The sequence below is a fragment of the Wyeomyia smithii genome, chromosome 2, assembly GCF_029784165.1.
Source record: "Wyeomyia smithii strain HCP4-BCI-WySm-NY-G18 chromosome 2, ASM2978416v1, whole genome shotgun sequence".
In the NCBI taxonomy this organism is placed as follows: domain Eukaryota; kingdom Metazoa; phylum Arthropoda; class Insecta; order Diptera; family Culicidae; genus Wyeomyia; species Wyeomyia smithii.
In genome coordinates, this window is record NC_073695.1 from 263,900,434 (window position 1) to 263,919,972 (window position 19,539).

General features: G+C 41.2%; 2 protein-coding genes and 1 long non-coding RNA gene across 18 annotated transcripts in view; 1 reads left to right on the plus strand and 2 right to left on the minus strand.

The window, feature by feature from the left end:
* Positions 1–143: 143 nt before the first annotated feature.
* Positions 144–1,109, minus strand: LOC129720776 (uncharacterized). The gene is made up of 3 exons (XR_008727279.1): positions 1,002–1,109; positions 325–935; positions 144–266 (listed from the first exon to the last, which is right to left on the minus strand). It is a non-coding gene; the product is annotated as an uncharacterized LOC129720776 (long non-coding RNA).
* An 8,929-nt stretch (positions 1,110–10,038) lies between these two features.
* LOC129720578 (protein psiN-like) lies at positions 10,039–11,472 on the plus strand. The gene is given in 5 exon segments (XM_055672066.1): positions 10,039–10,102; positions 10,163–10,522; positions 10,579–10,809; positions 10,867–11,121; positions 11,175–11,472. Coding segments are annotated over 5 exon segments (1,074 nt in total). The 3' UTR covers positions 11,339–11,472.
* LOC129720772 (ral guanine nucleotide dissociation stimulator-like 1) overlaps positions 11,415–19,539 on the minus strand; it is a 145,272-nt gene continuing 137,147 nt past the window's right edge. For all 16 annotated transcript variants that reach the window (XM_055672504.1, XM_055672505.1, XM_055672503.1 and 13 more), the window contains 5 exons: positions 14,049–14,325; positions 13,863–13,989; positions 13,435–13,798; positions 12,672–13,375; positions 11,415–12,610 (listed from right to left, as the gene is read on the minus strand). In XM_055672504.1, coding sequence (XP_055528479.1) covers positions 12,040–12,610; positions 12,672–13,375; positions 13,435–13,798; positions 13,863–13,989; positions 14,049–14,325 — 2,043 coding nt within the window. In that variant the 3' untranslated portion in view covers positions 11,415–12,039. The remainder of the gene's footprint in view (positions 12,611–12,671; positions 13,376–13,434; positions 13,799–13,862; positions 13,990–14,048; positions 14,326–19,539) is intronic.

Sequence of the window (19,539 nt, forward strand, 5' to 3'; positions counted from 1 at the left end):
TTTATTCATAGTAATTACTAATGGAAAATAAGGCAGGAAACTCAATAAATTCGCTTAAAATTGTTTCTGAACAGCAGCTAGCACTATATACAAAATCAAAATCGTCATTACGACTGAAGCAGCACTTAAGGTACCACCCAGATTTCGTTCTACGAATACGATAGTATTGCAACCAACGCCAGTACAAACGTCGCAGCTATCCGAGTTGCAACTCGCACTCTCTTCAGCGGTCAATTCTTGAATACATCCACGTTTCACTGTTCCATCTGAAAACAAACATGACATAAAAAGTGACACCAAAAATTCGCCAGTAGTATTCCAAACCTGCGAGCAATTTCGAATAGCACTTCCCATCAGACACCGCAGAGCAGCCAGAGGCTGCATGACTTCCATCGTTACAGCCACGATCTTGCGAATCACATTGCAAGCACTGCTCATCCGGACGTACATTCACTACATAACAGTTATTTTCCCCACTGCAAGTCACACACTCTACCGAGTGCTGCGCACACATATCTTTAACTCCCAAATCAAGATCAGCCAAACAACCTCTCTGTGACGGCAAGTACCCGTTAAACACCGTAACGCAACCCCATCCTGCTGGTGGACTACGCATGATGCCCCGTACAACTGCTGACCATCCGTCTCCACATGCTGACACTCCAGCGCACTAGCAGTTGAACACTGCACACAGGACATACGATTCTCCGGATACGCTGCACCGTTGCAACCATCACCATCGCAAGTGGCACAAATTGGTGCATTTTCGTAGCATTCCGCATCATCCGAACATCCCCGGAATGTGTGACCACTTGCCGCAATGATTGCCACTGCGCACGGATTGACACCGTAGCAGTCCTTACTCTTAGCGTTGTAGTTTCCCGTTGAACAAGCCGAATCTGCTGTGGAATTGCAGGAGAGACAGCTTGTTGCAACTGAAATTCAAAGATTTTTTAGTTAATTTGACTGTTGATATAGAACGTATGGTATAGAAAAACTACTTATTTCCGTAACTTTCGCGCTGATCACTAGCAGAATTAGTGACTTCATGGTTGATTGATAAGACATAGACTAGTGGCGAAGCTGACGGAAGCTAAAGCCTTTATCGGGGCGCTTAAGCCACCGCAAATAAGGTGTAGAACAATGATTTTTTTCTATTTCTGCTTTGAGTGTCGTTTATAGTGGAATTTAACTAGCTCTAGTGCCATAGACAAAACAGACATGTTACATTTTACTGAACGAAGAACTAAATGCGATACACTTTTCCTATTGAACAAGCCTTTGGAAAGTGGCTTTCAGGAAGTAAACATTTACACATACTGTTAAGAATAATCTCAGATGACTGGCTTCATGTTGTTTAAGTTATTCTTCATAATATTCTGTGGTGTTTCAATCTGAAAACGGTTCAGCACAATCTGTGAACAGGCTGAATATAACATGCTTCTGAATATTAAACCACCTGAAAACAATCAGAAAATAATTCTGAGTATACAAAAAAAAAGAAGGAAAATAAAAAAAGAGCAACCTTCGAACAGAATTACCAGTTTAATGTAGTATGAACAGGAGAAAAAAAAACAAACACATATAATAGGCCAATTACCTGAAAGTTACCAGAAAACAGCTTAAAACCAGACTAAAGACATTCGGTTATCAGCCGGTTAAACAGTCTAAATAACGTAAACTACTCACAATAGTTAAAAAAGGATTTAAAAACTGTCTGAAATCAAACCCATAACCGCTAGAAATAACCTAGTAACGAATTCTGAAAACAAAAAACATTTCTAGACATAGCATAAAAACTAGTTCAAAATACTGCTTTAAACAACCTAAAATATGTCAGAAAACAGCTTTAAGCCACCATAAAACAACCTTAAAACAATCTAAGTGAACAAATTTAAAACAAGCTTAAAATCATCTAATTTTTTTTTTCATCTGTTTTTCGGTAATTTCGAGGTCGATAACAGAAAGCTTGCAGGCAGTAACCAAGATATTTTCTAGATCGAAGTAAGTTTGTTCACAACGGACACAAAAAGGTTTCGCGTCGAATTTTCTCGTCCATTCTAGATTTTGTGAGTTACCGTACTGCATCAAATTTCGAACTCTTTAGGTATGATGTAACTTATTGCACAAAAAATCAACGAAAAATGAATAATTTCGTAGATCCTAAGAGATTCGCATGTTGGTTATTTTATTTTTGTTGCAATCACGTGCTGTTTAATGAAAATAACGAAACTTAAGAATTCGGTTTTGATTCAAATTCCAAACGCTCCAATGCTAATTGCATAGAGATAGACATGCAAACCGTCTCATCATTGACTGTCACTTTTTTCAACATGTGTCGATTTTCATTCTGAAGTGTTCGAAATTTGAATCAAAACGGTATAAATCTTCTATCCGGAAAAGAAATGTGTTAACGTTTATTGTATAAGCTGCTGTCACTCCCAAGAACGAGTTAGCCGCCATTTTTCTTTGTACAAATTAGTGCAATTGTTACGAGCACACAGGAAGCAGATAACAGTGGAAAATGGACGCGGTTCGACAGAAACTGCAAGAGAGAAACGTGAATATTCCGTAAACATTCAATCCTCAAAGTGATTAAATTTGTTTATTTACTTACCAAAACTGAAAACTACTGAATTGTCTCGAAATTATTCTTTGCGATTGGATTCTGCTGAAAAATCGCCTTTATACTGTGCCGAAACATTCAGCTTATATAACCGAAAGCTCGTTAGACTAGTTTGCCGTTCCTCGGTTAGATTTGCCGATAGCGCAGTCAAATGCGTACCGAGATTCTCGGCATAAAATTACATCTGTCAAACACTGGTTTCCCGGAATTCTCGGCAAAATAGATTCAGCCTAGATGGTTGTCGAGCACTCCTACGGCGATTTTTTTTTTAAGTGAATTGAACTTTTTCAACATCGAGTGTTTGCAGCACACTTAAAAAATTTCGCCGAATCTCGACATTATTTGTACCGAGATTTGGACAGCCGAGTGCCCCGAGAAGCTCTGGAAATCAATATTTGACAGATGTCATTTTATGCCATCTGATTTTTCAGCGCAATCGCAGAGAATAATTTTGTTGAGTACTCAGTAGTTTTCTTTCTTTAATTTTAATTTATTTATTTATTTTATTTATTTATCTTCAATTATAAGCTCGATGAGTAAAGAAGTTTATTTATTTTGAGTTTAAATACATTAGAAATAAATTAAAAATATAATGGTCTTGCATTTACACGATTTCGAACTACTCATTTTCTGGTTCCTGCCAGTTCGCACAAATCTGTGCTACATTTTTTTCGGTTTCCGACCTGTAAACACCTGTAGTTTGCACAAATCTTAACAAAACTTTTATCTGATTTCTGTTTGCTCGCACGTAATTCGTTTGCACAAATTTGAACACAAAAAAATGGTGGCCAACTCGTTCACGACAATGACAGCTTTGTTGCCGAAACTCGGTAACAAGCAAAATTCGTGCCGAGATTCTAGTAATGTTTTTGTTGACCTCGGCATCAACAGTGTTTAACGATAAATACGGGAAAAAATACAGACGAGATTCGTCAAGCTTAGCTTCTTTGACGAAGTCTCGACAAAATGATCTCACGATTTTCGGCAACCGGGTTTTATTTTACTGAAATATCGGTTTAACCCAAAGTTGCCGAGTAAACTCGGATTTTTTTTAGCCAAGCTCGAGATCCAGTTTTAAGTGTGTGGTAGTACCGAACACAAAATTGAAGCAAGACGAAGGTTTTTTTTTTATTCTCGCTTATTTTCCGTCGGTCTAGTTCCGCCACTGTTGTGGCCAATCACCGACGCCCAGGGAGGCGACTCCACACCCAGGACCCTAACTCACGACCCGTTTATTAACGGACCGGCGCAAACGGCTTTACTTCCTCATGCGATGGAAGGCGTGATCCCAGAGATTTTTCGCCTCAGAAAATCTCCCGGTGTCGGCTAGGATTGAATCTAGACCAGTTGGGTTGGTTGCGAGTGGATCACGCCACCTCACAACCATCGACACCTATGTCGGCGGTGGGATTCGAACCCAGGCGTCGAGCGTGATTGGCGGAGACGTTACCAACCACACTAGGCCCCCGCTCTAAGACGTAGGTTGGCAAACATTGATACTTTTCAACAAATGTGGTAAACGTCATTGCAAAAAGATTTCTAACTACATACTGAATTCTGTAGTTCTCATTTCAGTTCATTTTAAGCACAGTTTCATTTACTAAAATGTGGCCAAATAGTACTACATAACCGCGTCATTATTGGCCAGTGGTGGAAGTATTGTTACCTAAGCTGTAACCTAAGCTAAGTCAAGTAACCAAACTATTTTCAGACGATCCCATTTACCGTCAGGTTGGTTTTCACCAGCTATAAAGCTGCTCAAAAACTGCTTTCAGGCCTCAGATTGTTCGGACTACAGTATGCGGCAGAAAAAAATGCGAAAATATTTAAGCATTAGTATTGGAATAGTTTGTGTACCTGTTTTGTTAGACACTGTATTTGTTTACACTTACTTTTAAGTGCTACAACAAAACACCGAAATCGGTTAATTGCAAAACGAAAACACAAAAGACGCCCAACGGGATAACCGAGGACATTGGGTGTCATTTGGCCACAGTTTATCGCATCAAAAAGTCTCTACGGGATGGCCCTAAACAGCGAAAGCCGGGAAGTGAACATCCTCGATTTGCAAGTACGTAAATCGACCACACACGTTTATAAGAGTTATCAGCATCAGCTAACTCTTCTGTGTGTGATGAGACATTCCTTTCAGTCTATGAATAATTCTTGCACAGCAGTGTGTGTAGTTAGGGATCAGCAATAGAATAAGTCGGCAGTGGAATGTCCCCCGTAGTTTAATTGGTGAAAAAACCATGCCGGAGACAGGGAGATTGCGGGTTCAAGTCCCGTCGGGATGCGGTATATTTTTCCAAATCCGTATCATATTTCAGCTTATTTTTCGCTTTCCCTTCTACACATACTGTCTGCTTAATGAATTTGCACGCATCTTCCAGAAGTTTGGTGAAACGTCACTTGATCACGGAGCGGATAAAAGAAGTACGAGTGACTCGTTCGATGAAATTGTTTTCTTTGCTGAAAAAGGACAAAAAATTATAATCCTGTTCTCCGATAAAAAGCTGTTCAGCATTGATGCTGTGTACAACAACCGCACAGACTGATTCATTTTACCGAAGAAAGCTGAGGTAACTGATGTAATGAGGTTTAGCTTGGTAACGTCCAACGGTTTGAAAATACCGCCTGTTTTTATCAACACTATACCGAAGTTTATATCAGTATTTTGAAGGACCGAGAGCTATCCCGGGTGAAGGCCAACTTCTCCGAAGATTAATACGTTGGCTACTACAGGATGGATCGCCATGTCATACATTTAATCGGACCCAACACTCATTGTAAAACATCTCCCTCGAGTGTGAACACCCTAAAGTCTAAAAGCACGCACATGGCGGTCGATGCCGGAGTACTGCCTTCGAAAATGCAACAACGGATAGCAGCTTATTAAACTTTAGGTCAACTGAAATCTGCCTAATAGTAGCTTAACAAGCTATAAATCAACGAAATTGTTTGTTGGGTAGCTTCCTGTCTCGAGGATGTCATGGCTCAAAATGGAAGTCACATCGAGTAAATTTATTGGATAGGACCTTATTCAAATAAGTAAACTCGAAAATGTTGATAATATTGCCTAAAAGTACTTCAAATAATATTTGAAAGGAACACCTTAAATTTTCGATTTTTTATCCCGCCGCACCCTGTAGATGCAAGTCAGTTTCAGGCTTGTTCAATTTCAAACTGTTTATCATACATAATTCGGATACTTAAGGCACATTCCCAGATTGATTTTATGCCCAAATGCTCGAATTTTAGATTAAACCAGTAACCTTAAAAGAAACTGGAAACTGCCGGAAATCAAACCTGAAACCACAAATTAACAGACATTGCACTTTGAGCAAACTTTCAATAAAATCATCGTTGGGATTATAACAGTAGTTTATACAGCTAACACTAGCACCATCTGCTGCCGTGTTTGCACTGTGTCCTGTTTTTCGACAGCAGCGCAGATGTACGTGCATGTGTCAAATTAGTAATCACAAAAGAACACATGTTGTTGCGTGACAACTTTCATCCAGATTAGAAAAAAAATTATGGCGATGGAACTAGGTTCCAGCACAGACTAACAGACGTAACACTGGAATCTAGCTTCAGCGCCACAAAAAAAAAGAAGTTTAAGAACAGAGCAGACCTTCGATAACCTAAAACCAACTGTAAACAACCCAGTAACGGTAACCCAGAGAACCGATTTTACATTATACATATAGTACATATTCGGTCCATTGCTCCACCAAATATTGTCCTTTTTATAAATGAGGCATACAACTTCTTTTACCCATTCTTCCGATAGTCTCTCTTCCTCCCAAATCCCTTGCTAGTGCCTCTTTGCCGTGCTTGTAAAGCTCTGCCGGTAGTCTGTCCTTACCTGCGACTCGATTGTTCTTTATTAACCCAATTTTCTGTTTGAAATTGATGGTATCGGGAATTGGGACATTGTTATCGTTTATAGCCACTCCAAGGTTAACTTCCCTTCCGCCTCCTTCCGTTGATCCGCTTTTGAGATGCTCATCGAAAAACTACTTCCACAGTCGACCACCTCGCGCTTGCTTGTGATCAGGTTTCCCTGCTCGTCCTCACACATATCTGGACTCGGTCTGTAGTCCTTACGAGAAGGTACGTGAAACTTGCGCGTGTTATTAGCCCGAAACAGTTACTCTAGTTCTTCACGATCTCTGTCCTCAAGCTGGCGTTTCTTTCGAGTCAGAATCGAAATCGTCTATATTTGGTCGCGTTCTCTCTGTGGCGATAGCTTTGCAAAGCTAATTTTCTCCTCTCCATCGCTTGCCCGCATTCCCCAGTTGGCAGTTTGTCTGCTCGAAATTACCTTTCCTAGTGCCGTGGTTACAGCCTTCCCAGAGGCCGAACGTAGCTCCATCGTCGAAAATCGAAGCACATATTTCCTCCGTGGAAGGTTGTGCCTCGTCAAGTAAGCGTGTTCCTTCTCGAAGATGCATTCATTATTCACGAAAAAAAATCAATGAACATTTGAGAAACGTTGATAGCCCAACCTCTGGGCTTGAACCATGATTTAGACAGAGGGGAAGTTCTTCACTACTTTGGCCGGTCTTCCATTAGCTGTTCTTGCGAATGGTTGCTAAAGTATACTGAAAATTATACATAGTCGAATCCAGAAGATTTTCGCTTTTAAAAAGGTTTACTGTGAACTTTTTGCCAACGTTTTTGAGCAGTTCGCTTAGAACTATACAATACGCTTGCGCAATACTTCTTGTTTCGAAGCCATTTTGAACATAACCGAAAAGAAGAGCCGAGAAAAGGAGAGAGAGCTTAAATATGCATACTAACATTTTTTTCTAAATGTGTTTATTGTTAAAGGGCCATCCACATTCCACTTTTTTTTCATCTATTTTCAGGACGTTACAAGATTATTTTGAAACAGTTTTTGGTTATGCATCTTTTCAATATTTGCAAGGTTACTTTCAATAGTGAACCAATTTCAAGATTTTTCTTCAAGCCTTTTAAAAATGTTTCAAAGCAATTTTTTGGCTGCTCAAGACCTTTCACGGGTTACTTTTTAACTTTTGAGATTGTTATTTTTGTCTATTTCAATGTTGTCTTCGAACTTATTTGCTTAGCATTTTTAATGTTTTGGACGCATGTAAGGCAGTTCTGATCCACTTTCAAGCTGCGAGCAGACTGTTCTGTTTTAAATCAAATACACGTTGATGTTTACAGATTGTTTTAGGCTATTCTCAGTGTGTACTCATGCACTTTATTGGACTCATCACCAGTGCTGATAATAGTCATTTTCCCCAGCAAAATTCTTCGAAAATTACTGCCAATTATTATCAATTTTTCACTTCCAATGATCGCAGCACTCTTTCAGATACACTAGATTTTCGTCCTAGTAACGTGCTGTTATACTCAGATGAAATAGATCGCGCGCATTGTTCACGGTTACGGAATAAAGTTTGACGACAAACCCAACCAAATGATCTTCACTTCAAAGCGAAAAAGAAAAACAAACAGTCCACTCAACCAAAATTAACCTCACCGAAACACTTTTTCAATGACACTGACCGATGCCTTGACAATCTTCGTTAACTGATAAACTGATTTTGTTGTCTTGCTTCCATCGCATGAAATATAATGAGGTGTTTTAACAGTTCACTTCCATGCAAAAAGCGGGAAAGGAGAACTCTGAAAGGATTGTAAAAAAATAACGTTTATGGATGCTTTTTTTTCACTTTCACTCAAGAGTGTCAACAAATATCAACCCTGCTCATCACAGCCTGTTTTAGGAATATTCAGTTTTGTTTCTGAAAGTTCCCTAGCTTTTCATACTATTTTATACGTGTTTATTTCAAATCGTCCAGGTTATATACAAACATTTTAGTTCATGCTAACACTGATGTCAGTCTGTTTAAAGACAATTTTTATGGTGTTTTCAAGTTATTTACAAACTGTTGACGAACGCAATTCGTTACTGTTTTTCAAAGCCTGTTTGCAGCTTGGTTTTCCAAGCTTGACAGTTTTCAAATCATTTTGGAACTATTTTCGGATTTATTCCAGATCGTTTTTGAACTGTTTTCATGGATTTCAAGAAGATTATTTAACGGGCATGAAGAACATTTTATGACTGTTTTAATTATTTTTGAACTGATTTAAGAAGAACGTTTTTTTCTTTTTAGATTGACTTCAGAAAGACTGTTTCCAGTTTATTTTTAGGTTATCCTGAGGTTGTTTCCAGGTTGTTTCAAGTCCATACACTCGAGTTCCGACAATTTCTAGTTTATTTTTGCTTCGTTTCAAGACGTTTCAGGGGTTGTTTCCAATTTATTTTCACTGTTTCCAATGTCGTTTATAAGCTATTTTGGATCATTGTAAAGCTTATTTTGAGCTGTTGAATATTTCTTTCAGACTGTTTCCCAATTTGTTCTTATCTGTTGGCAGACTGCGCTTAAGAGTGGCGAAAAAAATTATAAACTTAAAGCTGCGTTATGGCTAATAGCGGAAACAATATCATTCAATTTTGAAACTAAGGGAAAAGGAGATATAAACGATCTGAAGCAAAACATAAGAACAAAACGGTTCAACAGTAAAAGTATATTTAGGAAGCATTTTCAAAACTATCCGAATTTTTCCTAGATCTGATTACAACAGACTGTGGACAATAAGTTAAGGTAGGTTGAGTTTCCCTTTCCACATTTGGAGTGAATGTAGAATGGAGTAAGGCGTCGTACACAAATTACGTTACGCATGAAGGGAGGGGGGAGGGGGGAGGGGAGTTGAGTCTGCGTTACTTATCGTTACGAAGGGGGAGGGGGGTAGTAGAGATAGTTACGTAACTGTGATGTATGCTTGAAATTGAAAATTTTGGAGGGGAGTCAGGCTGTTAAGCGTTACGTAATTTTAGGGGGGGGTTATATCGAACGTTACCTATCGTTACATAGGGGGGGAAGGGGGTCTGAAATCTAGATTTTCAGCGTTACGTAATTAGTGTAAGACGCCTAAGTAATACTGTGTTAAAGAAATTTGCGTTAGTAATCCTGAGACAGTCGCGGGTTAATAAGAATTGAGAATGGCTTAATATGTACAAAAAAATCAAATGTAAAAACAAAGAAACAATGAAAAAGTTGCGAAGATACAAAAAAGAACTGTACCAATAACATGTATGTGAATTTATAGAGAAGCTAAATAAAGATTTATTTTTGAAAAAAAAAAATTTGAAGATGCTTCTAAGATTCGATTTGCCATGGCTCTAACACGTAAAAACCACGTAAAAACAAATTAACTGTATTTCTAATGTCGTTATTACATGGCTACGACTCGTTGAGTGGACAGTTATCTCTTAGTTGAATATACAAACAATTGACCACCGATAAAAACTAATCAACAAAACGACACTTTTCTGCCGCTCTGCAGTTCTCCAACCAAATTTCAGCAGCATGGACCTACTAGCTTTACTACTTGTTACCGCAATTTGCTCAGTAATTATTCCGTCTTCTTTTGGTAATTTATCGTGACAGGAATTTTGCTTCTCAATCCCTGAAATAAAACTCACACTTTCAGCTCAATCATCCTGCCTCCAGTGCACCCCGGAAACGGCCGGCTGTGCGGATGGCACCCTACAAGCGGTGTAATGTCAGACGGATGACAATTGCTTCTCACGCACCATCACCAGCGGCTTCGAGCTGGAACGGGGCTGCTTGAGTTCACTTCCTGCCGACGAGCAGGAGCGATGCCTCGATGCAACCGATCCGAGTTGCACCGTATGCTCCGGAGTTGGCTGCAATCGGGAACGTTGGCATCGCTGTCAGCAGTGCTCTCGGACAACCAACAACGGATGCTATGCGGCACCCAAGAGGGTGCTTTTTTGTCGCAATTATAGTGCAACTAACGGATGTTTTGCGAAGCTTGTGGGAGATAATTGTTAGAGAGTCACGGTTCTGTTGGAAGATCGAATTTGAAGGAGTATTTTCTTTTAGTGATTCGAGGCTGTCAATCGGATGTGGAAGAGCAACAAAACCCTTGTTCGAAGAACAAATACTGCGTCGCGTGTAGTGTTGATGCGTGCAATGATCAGTCGTACGATCAGTTGAAGGATGTTACGAGATGCATTCAGTGCAAAGAGGGTGAGTTTCGATGCGTCGATGGAAACCCGACGAATGCTGAGTGCGATGACCGAGAGGATAAATGCTATATCAAGATGTGGAAAGGTGAGTAGAATGAAAAGTTACTGAAAATTTATTGCGACTCACGAATACTCTCGTTAGAAGGAGAACTGGATCGTGGTTGCCTGAAGAAACTCTCCCCAGAGGAACAGGATCGGTGCAACGATGAATCCGACAGGAGCTGTTACAGCTGTACGGGACGACAGTGCAATACCCACCGGTGGTTAAAATGTTTCCACTGCAGCCCAGGAGTGAACGCCACCTGCGAGGAGGAACAAACCAACACGACGCTGTCGTTCTATTGTGCCGACTTTCAGTTGGGTGACGAGTGTTACGCTAAAATGGATAATTTCGAAGGTGAGTTACTTTCCCTTCGGCGGTCGAGGTTTTAAAGGATACTTTCTTCTCAGTAACTCGTGGTTGTGTTTCGGATTTGGGATTCTATGTAGACCCTTGCCAGGGGAATCCGAAGTGCTTGAAATGCTCTTCGGACGGATGCAACTCTATGTCGGAGGCCTACATTAAAGACGCACCCAACCAAAAGCCTACAAAGCTGTCCTACAAAATTTCATGATTTAACATTTACCCCACACTGCTCTAGAGAAAAACTTCTTTTTAGCTACTTCCAAATAAAGGAACAACTCTTACCATTGTTTTTTTTTTTAATATTATTATCGCTAGTATAGTTTGCGTTATCCTCAATTAGTCAATAAACCAGCTACTATATTACCGACAGACTTTGTCATTAACAGCTTACCCTCGCTATATAAACTAGGTTTTTCGTTATACGACCGTCTAACTTTCCCTTCAATTCCAGCGGAGATTATTCCTGATAAGTGAAAAGCTCTACATTTTTGTTTCTGTCAGTACCATGTGTTACGAGTGTGTTTTGTCTGTGGTGCACTAAAAAATCTAACCTAGCACAGTTGCCTTTTTTCCCAGCCAGCCTGCTATACAGTCCATTTTGTTATTATCAGTTACAGAAATATGATTCTCTAAAACTTACGTACGTTAAACGCGGCTAAAATATTTGCTTTGCTGTGTATAATTATCGGCTCGATCGGAATCGGTTTCGAGACACTAGAGACGTTTAAGTTTACAGTTTGGTTACACTAATCGCTAAATATAACGCTACAGTAATATCAGTGTGAGTTTCACTTCTTTTCCGTCGTCCAAGACTGCTTAGGTTCACAATTCAAGTTAGGGAAAACTCCGGCGCTCAGATAAATATATGTACATCATCAAGTCTTCCGCGCTACGACGTCAACAAACAACTTATCGCCCATTATCGGCGTCCTTTTTTGGCCTCAGAATAAAGTTCAGATTGTACGCCGTGTTAACGGCATAATATACGTTAGCGTTATTCGGCAGAAGCAATTCCTTGTCCGGTAGGACCTGCGCCAGCGTGTACTTGTCCGGATCGCCCTCCAGCCCCAGCTTGAGCATCGCGTTCCGAATGACCTGCGGCGTGCGCTCGTTATTCCCCAACATAATACTTTTGTACAGCACGATTCCGTCCAGCTCGACGTGTTCCGTTTCGTAGGTAACTTTGATGATGTAGAAATCGGGCGAGTTTTTCTTCAGCGGCGAGTCGTCCTTCAGCTGCCCGTTGATGATCGGCGCCTCCAGGCCCCCGTTGTGGCTCTTGGAAGCCGAACTGGCGGCACTGTTAGGGGCCCGGTTGGATTGGGGCGTTCGCATGACGCTCCCGTTCAGTTGGTTTGACTTCTGACTGCTCGAAGTGGTCGATTCCATCGAGAGCGACGAGACGCTGCTGGCCGCGGACAGGATGGACGCATTCGGCGGAGTCACGTCCCGGTCCAGCGAGTTGTTGCGGGAGCTGAAGCTGCAAGAAAGAGGAAATGCGTTGAACTTTAAACTCTAGAATAAAAGTACCCTCATTTTACCTCTGATTGGACGCACTGTTGATATCACAGTAGAACTGAGAACCGGCTCCGCTACTGCTGTTAGACGCGATCGAATCGCTCTTCTTGTGTCCCTGATGGCTGGGCCGTTTCGTCATCTCCGGCATTGGCTCGAGTTGGCAGCTAAGCGCGTGCGCTTCCCGCTCGTCCAGCACCAACAGCGAGGCGAACCATCGATCGAACAGTGGATCCTCTGGCAGGTGGTACGTATTGGCCGCCCCCTGTAGCAGTTTAATCTGCGCTAGCACCTCGAACTCCTTCCGTCGCTTGTCGAAATTGATCAACCCATCCTGTAGGGTGTCCGGAATGGCAGCGTGAATCATCGTCAAATCGGTTAGGAACGTTCCCAAGTAGGGAATCGTCCCGTGACTGATCAGGGTGTTCTGCTTTTGGAACACCTTTTGCAGATGCCGATCGTTTTCACCCACCGTATCGGCGAACTTGGCTGTACCCTCGCGCATCAGCACCTCACGCTGGGCCCAGGCGTTGTTATCTTCAGAAAATATACGGGCCAGCTCGGTGTACAGCTCAAGCTTTTCACGCTGCATCACGGCCCAGGTTTTTGATAGACGATAGACGGCATTCGATTGTAGTCCCGATATGATCGCCTTCAAGGAGGAAAAGTTTTTCAACAATCGCAACTCTTGGGCGATGTCTATCCAAGTTGATATTAGTAGAGCACGTTCCTAGAAAGAAAACCAATTGTTAGCTCTAGAAACGGACTTTAAAGCTGAGAAAATGTTACCTGCGGCTTGAGCCGCGGCTCGATCAGCACACTGGATATCACCCGAAAGGAGACCGCGTTGAACTGGGTTACGGTAGCCAGCACCGAGCCGCACTCGTGCTTATCTCTGTTTGACCAGATCGCACCCAGACACTGGTGCGGTATCAACCGCTTAAACAGTTCCATGTCCATCCGAGTCAACTGCTCGGCAAAGTGTTTCACCGGAATATTGGGAAATCGGTACGAGTTCAGCAGGTGCGACGGTGGCCCCCGAAAGGCAGGGGTAAGACACAGCCCGCCGAACTGATCGGTGATATCGTGGTAATCGCTGGACCATGGCAACGGCGGTGGTATCCTACTGTACTTATCTAACCTATTAGTATACCTGGAAATTAAATGAAAACAATGCTGTTTTATACGTTCAACTCAGGTTAATGGTTTACACATACCTATGTAAAGCTTTTACGTGAATTTCAGAATTTGGCAGTCGTTTCGAAGTGAACGCCAGAAGCCTTTGCAAATTTTCCGTGTCCCAGTCCTCGGGGAATCCATCCAGCCAAACGTGCAGAACGGAGACTGTTGGAATAAGCAATAGTAAGTAAACTAAAAACGAACCAGTTTCACCAAATACGAACCTAGAGTTTTCTTGTGCTGATCGATAAGCGATTCCGAGGGCAGCAGAGTCGCCGGTTCCGAGTGCAGCTTCTCGTAGCGATTGAGCAGCAGCTCCAGCACCTTCTCCGGCTGGGAGAAGGTCCGGTAGGTGGTAAGGAACACATTCACGAAGGTACTCTCCAGTTCTCCGTCGTCCGTCGTCAGGGCGTCGACCAGCCGCGACAAGGTGGCCGCCTTCACGAACCGGACCCGCACCGTTTCCCACTCTAGGTGGGATATTTCATCGTCGGAATCTTGCTGTAATTGAAAAAAAAAAGCAAAACAGATTTTATGTAACCTTCAAACAGTGCATTTTCTGTCATTCTTCGATTTTTTTTTGTTATGCAATCACGCCGGCTAATGATATTCGCACAATGCATTTTTATGCACGATTATTAGACCGGACTGACCGTATAAAAAATACCGGTAGATAGCGGTCTAATTTCTCACGCGCTTCTCTGAACTTCATTATAGAATAGACAATGGCTTTGATGCTGGTGCCCCCTTTCGGTTCGATGCCATTTTGTTTCGATCAAAATGAGAGGAGAAAAAAAACAATAGCCCAACCCCATTTCCCACGTCCGATCGCCTCGGGACAAATATTCGATTATCGTGTACCAGTTCCGGAGTGGCGCGTTTCGATTTCATTACTTTCTGCCACAAGGGGCCGTTCGAAGTTAATAGCAGGCATAGCACTTCAGGCAGTGGAGAGCATTCGATTCAATGATTGCACTGCAGACGACAACAATAGAGGAGATTTTCGATAGCAAAACGACGAGTGACGGCTTGTCCATAACTGAACCGATCATCAATTGATGGCGGCGATTATTGCAGTTATTGATTTTGTGGATAGCACTAATAAGTCGATGACCCGATTGAATGTGCCCAGTTTGATATGGGTTTTTGTATCGGTAATGATTTACTCCCGACGTGAAATCGAAAGTGAATTGAATTTATAATGGCCGTTCGCTTTCCTCTTGTCTTTGTTACTACTACAACTGAAATTGCAGCCATCTGTATTATTATTATGACACAATCTTAAGAAACCGTAAATTTTATGTGGAGGAATATGCATCAAATAATTTCCTATCTTGTATTATCTTTTAGAAATAATAAAATAATAAGTACGCGAAAAACAAAAGTTGCTCTTCCAAATATGAGAAATTATTTCGAAAAATATATAGCCAAAATGTCAAGTATGTTATTAATTTCAAAAATGATAAAAATATAAAAACTATCCATAAATCCGCAACGTCAAAATTTTTGAACTATAAAAATTGAGAAGAAAGTAATTACAGACTGGATCTGTAATAATTTTTCTAATAGGTGGTACCATACAAGAGAAATCAAAACGATTATGAGATATTGGGATGAATATCGAAACTCAAAATTACTCTGCATCATCCACAAGTACCATTATTATGCCTATAATAGGAAGAAGCTTTAAAACAAAATCGCGTACGAGTAGCCATTTTGCGGTCACTGTGCATCCGGCCTACGAAATCTATCGATACAAAAACTAAGAAAAATATTCAACTAATAGATTACAAATTGATATGCATTAATTATCTGCTTCACTGCTTAAGTATAGATTCCAATAAATAACATGATTCTGCAAAACTACACGATACTAGTGTCCAGATAACCTACTACTGTAAGCCAAGCTCGAACTGAAACTATCTCGCTTTTTTGTGTTTTGGGAATCAATACTATTAAGAAATCATACTGGGCACAATCTAAATAGCGCACTATATCATTGTTGAACCGTTTCCCGCAGACAAATTTGTTTTTACTTTACGGGTTAGTTCGAACAAAACACTTTTTAGACTAATTGTAACAACAACTGGAAAATATTGCTATTTGAAGCAAAAACAGAAATTTGAAAAAGGGCTTCAGAGCACCATTGAACACACAGCAACGAAAATTTTCCAATTATTACAAACAAAAGATAAAAACAATGTAGTTTTTAAAGAAAAACTACGAGCACCTAAAGTGTGTGAAGTGATCAGGAAACGTCGCTCCAAGTTCTAACAAATAGTTATAATATTTCATCATAACTATAAGTTAGGGGCGCGAATTGAAAATCCAGCAATGCAACGACTTGTTGTTGTTGTTTTCGAGCACAACGACACGCTCACCGCAGGTATAACTTTCAGCAGTCACGTAGAAAAGTTAGCATGCAAAAATTTAGTCTTCATCGTCTATCCGATCTCAGTACTCAGTAGCAAAAGATTACATCTAGATCGATTTGCAGCAGGCAGAGCAGCGGCAAGTCACAGCGCAGCATTTGTATGCTTTCTGCTGCAACACCCGCTCATTTGACCGCAGCGCTTTATAGCGGACGGACCAACGGAGGAAACCAGAGATCACCTTCAACTGCACTAGATTTTGAATCCCTGGTTTGTGAGAAGCACTGTCATACAGGCATGTCTGTAGCACTACTGAACATGACCGGATAGGTTAGTGCTTCTGTCCGGATGTGACGCGTTCATTTTTAGCTGCTTTGGTCACTACTGAAAATTAAGCGTGTGGTGGTAGCGTGAGTTTACTCTTAATATGTGTTTTTTACATGCTTCTAGTGTGTGTGTTCAAAAAAAAATAAGAAAACTAGAATTATATCGGGTCATAGGCAAATAGCAATTCGAAATGACGATAAATTAAACAAACTTGCCGGTGTCACTACTGTGAAACACCAATGGCACTTTTAAGCGCTCCCGAAATTATGTAATTGAAGTAGTAGATATTATTCTATCACTCGCCAAACAAGTATCTGATAGTGATACAAACTACATAATAAGCGTATAATTGAAATCTCACCTGTCTTCATAGAGTTCATTTTTCGACCGCTATCTATCAAAAATGTTTTACTACCGAGGAGGAAGCAACTTTCATTCAGTCAGGTAATGTGACAGATAGTATATGTCCCGCCGAAGCGCCTTCGGATCCCGCCTTTGGATCCCGATAGGTTTCCATTCCATACTGCAAACTCCGATTCATCATCAAAACAAGGTCTCCTCCGCTCAACTTCGGCACATACCAACGAGAACAACCTTATCGTATACTATCAAAACACTAGAAGATTGAGAACCGAAGTTGACGACTTTTTTCTTGCCGCATCCGAGTCAAACTATGACGTCATTGTCTTCACTAAGTCATGGCTAAACGACCACTTCTGCTCTCCACAGTTGTTTGGAAACCGATTCACTGTGTTTCACCTCAGTGAAGACACCTCCAAGAAAAAAGAGGGGGTGGCGTAATAATAGCTGTTATGAACCGACTAAGCGCAGCTTTGCCCACAATATCTATCGACAATTCAGTTGAGCATCTTTGGGTAAATGTTTTTATGAATGACAGTGTGATTGCTATTGGTGCAGTATACCTATTTCCGGATTTTTCTAACGATGTTAGAACCTTCGACAAGCATTTGCGATCTGCACAAGATATCAACAACTCCTCGCAATCATGTGACTACCACCTTCTTTTGTGAGATTATAATCAGCCTGGCCTTGTCTGGTCAATCGCTTCTTCAGGATTCTTGTATGCTGATTCCAATTGCTCTAGTTTTTCACAAGCTCGCTGCTGCCTTCTTGATGGGTTTGCCATACTTGACATGAACCAGATAAACTACATCAAAAACTGCCGTGATTGCTTCTTAGACCTTGTGTTAATCAATGCCGACGCCACCCTAAAGTGCACAGTCTTCCCCGTAGACGATCCTTTGATCGACCTAGACCCAAGTCACCCTGCTCTTTCTATATTCTATATGTAACAAACCTTTGCGGTATGAAGTAGCCGACTTCATAAATGATTTCAACAGGGCAGACTTTAAAGCTCTTAATTATGCCTTAACCAATACTGATTTGAGCTCTCTTCGGCACGTTCAATACTTCGACAGCTCTGTTGAGTTATTCGTCAGTGTTCTCAATGAGTCATTTCACCACTACCTTCCGCCTCCGCTTCCCCGGAGGAAACCACCATGGTCCAACAATTTCTTGCGATTTTTGAAGCGTTGTAGAGCCAAAGCACTGAAGCAATATACTAATATGAGAGCTCCCAATACGAAACGTATATTTAATATTGCTAGCCACCACAGGTCGTATAACAAACTGCTTTATGTAAGGTACACTAGGCGCATGGAATCAAATCTCTTTCATGAATACAAAAAGGAAGGCCAATGGTCTACCAACTACAGTTTTTCTAAATAACGATGAAGCCAATACAAGCGAAGGAATGTGCAACTTATTCGCGAAGCATTTTGCCGATGTTTTTCTCCAAGAATCGGTTTCCACTCAACCGATCGATTCTGCTTTGGTGGACGTCCCGCATGATGTTTTGGACATTGGCAACTTCAGATTCTCTGAACGTGACATCATTAAGGCAATCAAAAAGTGCTGTTGGTCCAGATGGATTCCGTCTCTAATTTAAATAAAGTGCGCCGAATCGCTCAGTTTCCCACTCATCGTTATCTGCAATTGTTCGATAGAAGAATCTACATTTCTTACACTGTGGAAAGAGTCGTTCATATTTCCTATCCACAAGAAAAGGAGGCAAACGTAATGTGGCCAATTACCGCTGAATTACATCGCTTTGCGCAGATTCCAACCTACTTGAGATTCTGGTAGGAGACATCATATTTTCTGCTTCCAAATCATACACATCGCCGAATCAACACGGATTCTTTTCCGGGGGTTCTATTGACACGAATCTTGTTCAGTTTTCGTCATATTGCCTGAAGAACATTGAAAATGGTGATCAAATCGACACAGAATATACTGATTTAAAGGCCACCTTCGACCGTGTTGACCATTGAATACTGATTGCAAAACTGGACGGTTTAGGAGCCCCATCATTACTCACACGTTGGCTAGAATCATACCTGGTTAAGCGTCGCCTTTGCGTAAATCTTGCTACGGCGAAATCCGATTAGTTCACAAACAGCTCTGGCGTTCCCCAAGGTAGCAACCTTGATCCATTATTATTCTCGTTATTTTTCAACGACATATCCCGCTTGCTTCCACATGGAGCTAGTTTAGTGTATGCTGACGACTTGAAAATATATTTAATAATACGGAACATTGAAGACTGCAAGAAACTTCCGCGGATAATCGATTTCAAGATTGGTGCCTGAGAAACCGCATGACTATGTTGTATTATATCGTGTACCCGTAAAACTGCACCAATCACATGGAATTACCAAATCTGTGGCACTCAACTTGAACGTGTAGATTCATTGAAGGATCTAGGGGTCATCCTGGACACAAGTCTCACTTTTCGCGATCATTATTCGAACGTAATTGCAAAAGAAAATCGCAATCTGGGATTCATCATGCGGACTACGAAAGATTTTACCGACCCATACAGTTTGCGATCACTGTACTATTCACATGAACGATCATCCCTCGAGACTACATGTGTAGTATGGAGTCCTTATACGGATATTTGGATCGCCCGGTTCGAAGCTGTCCAGAAGAA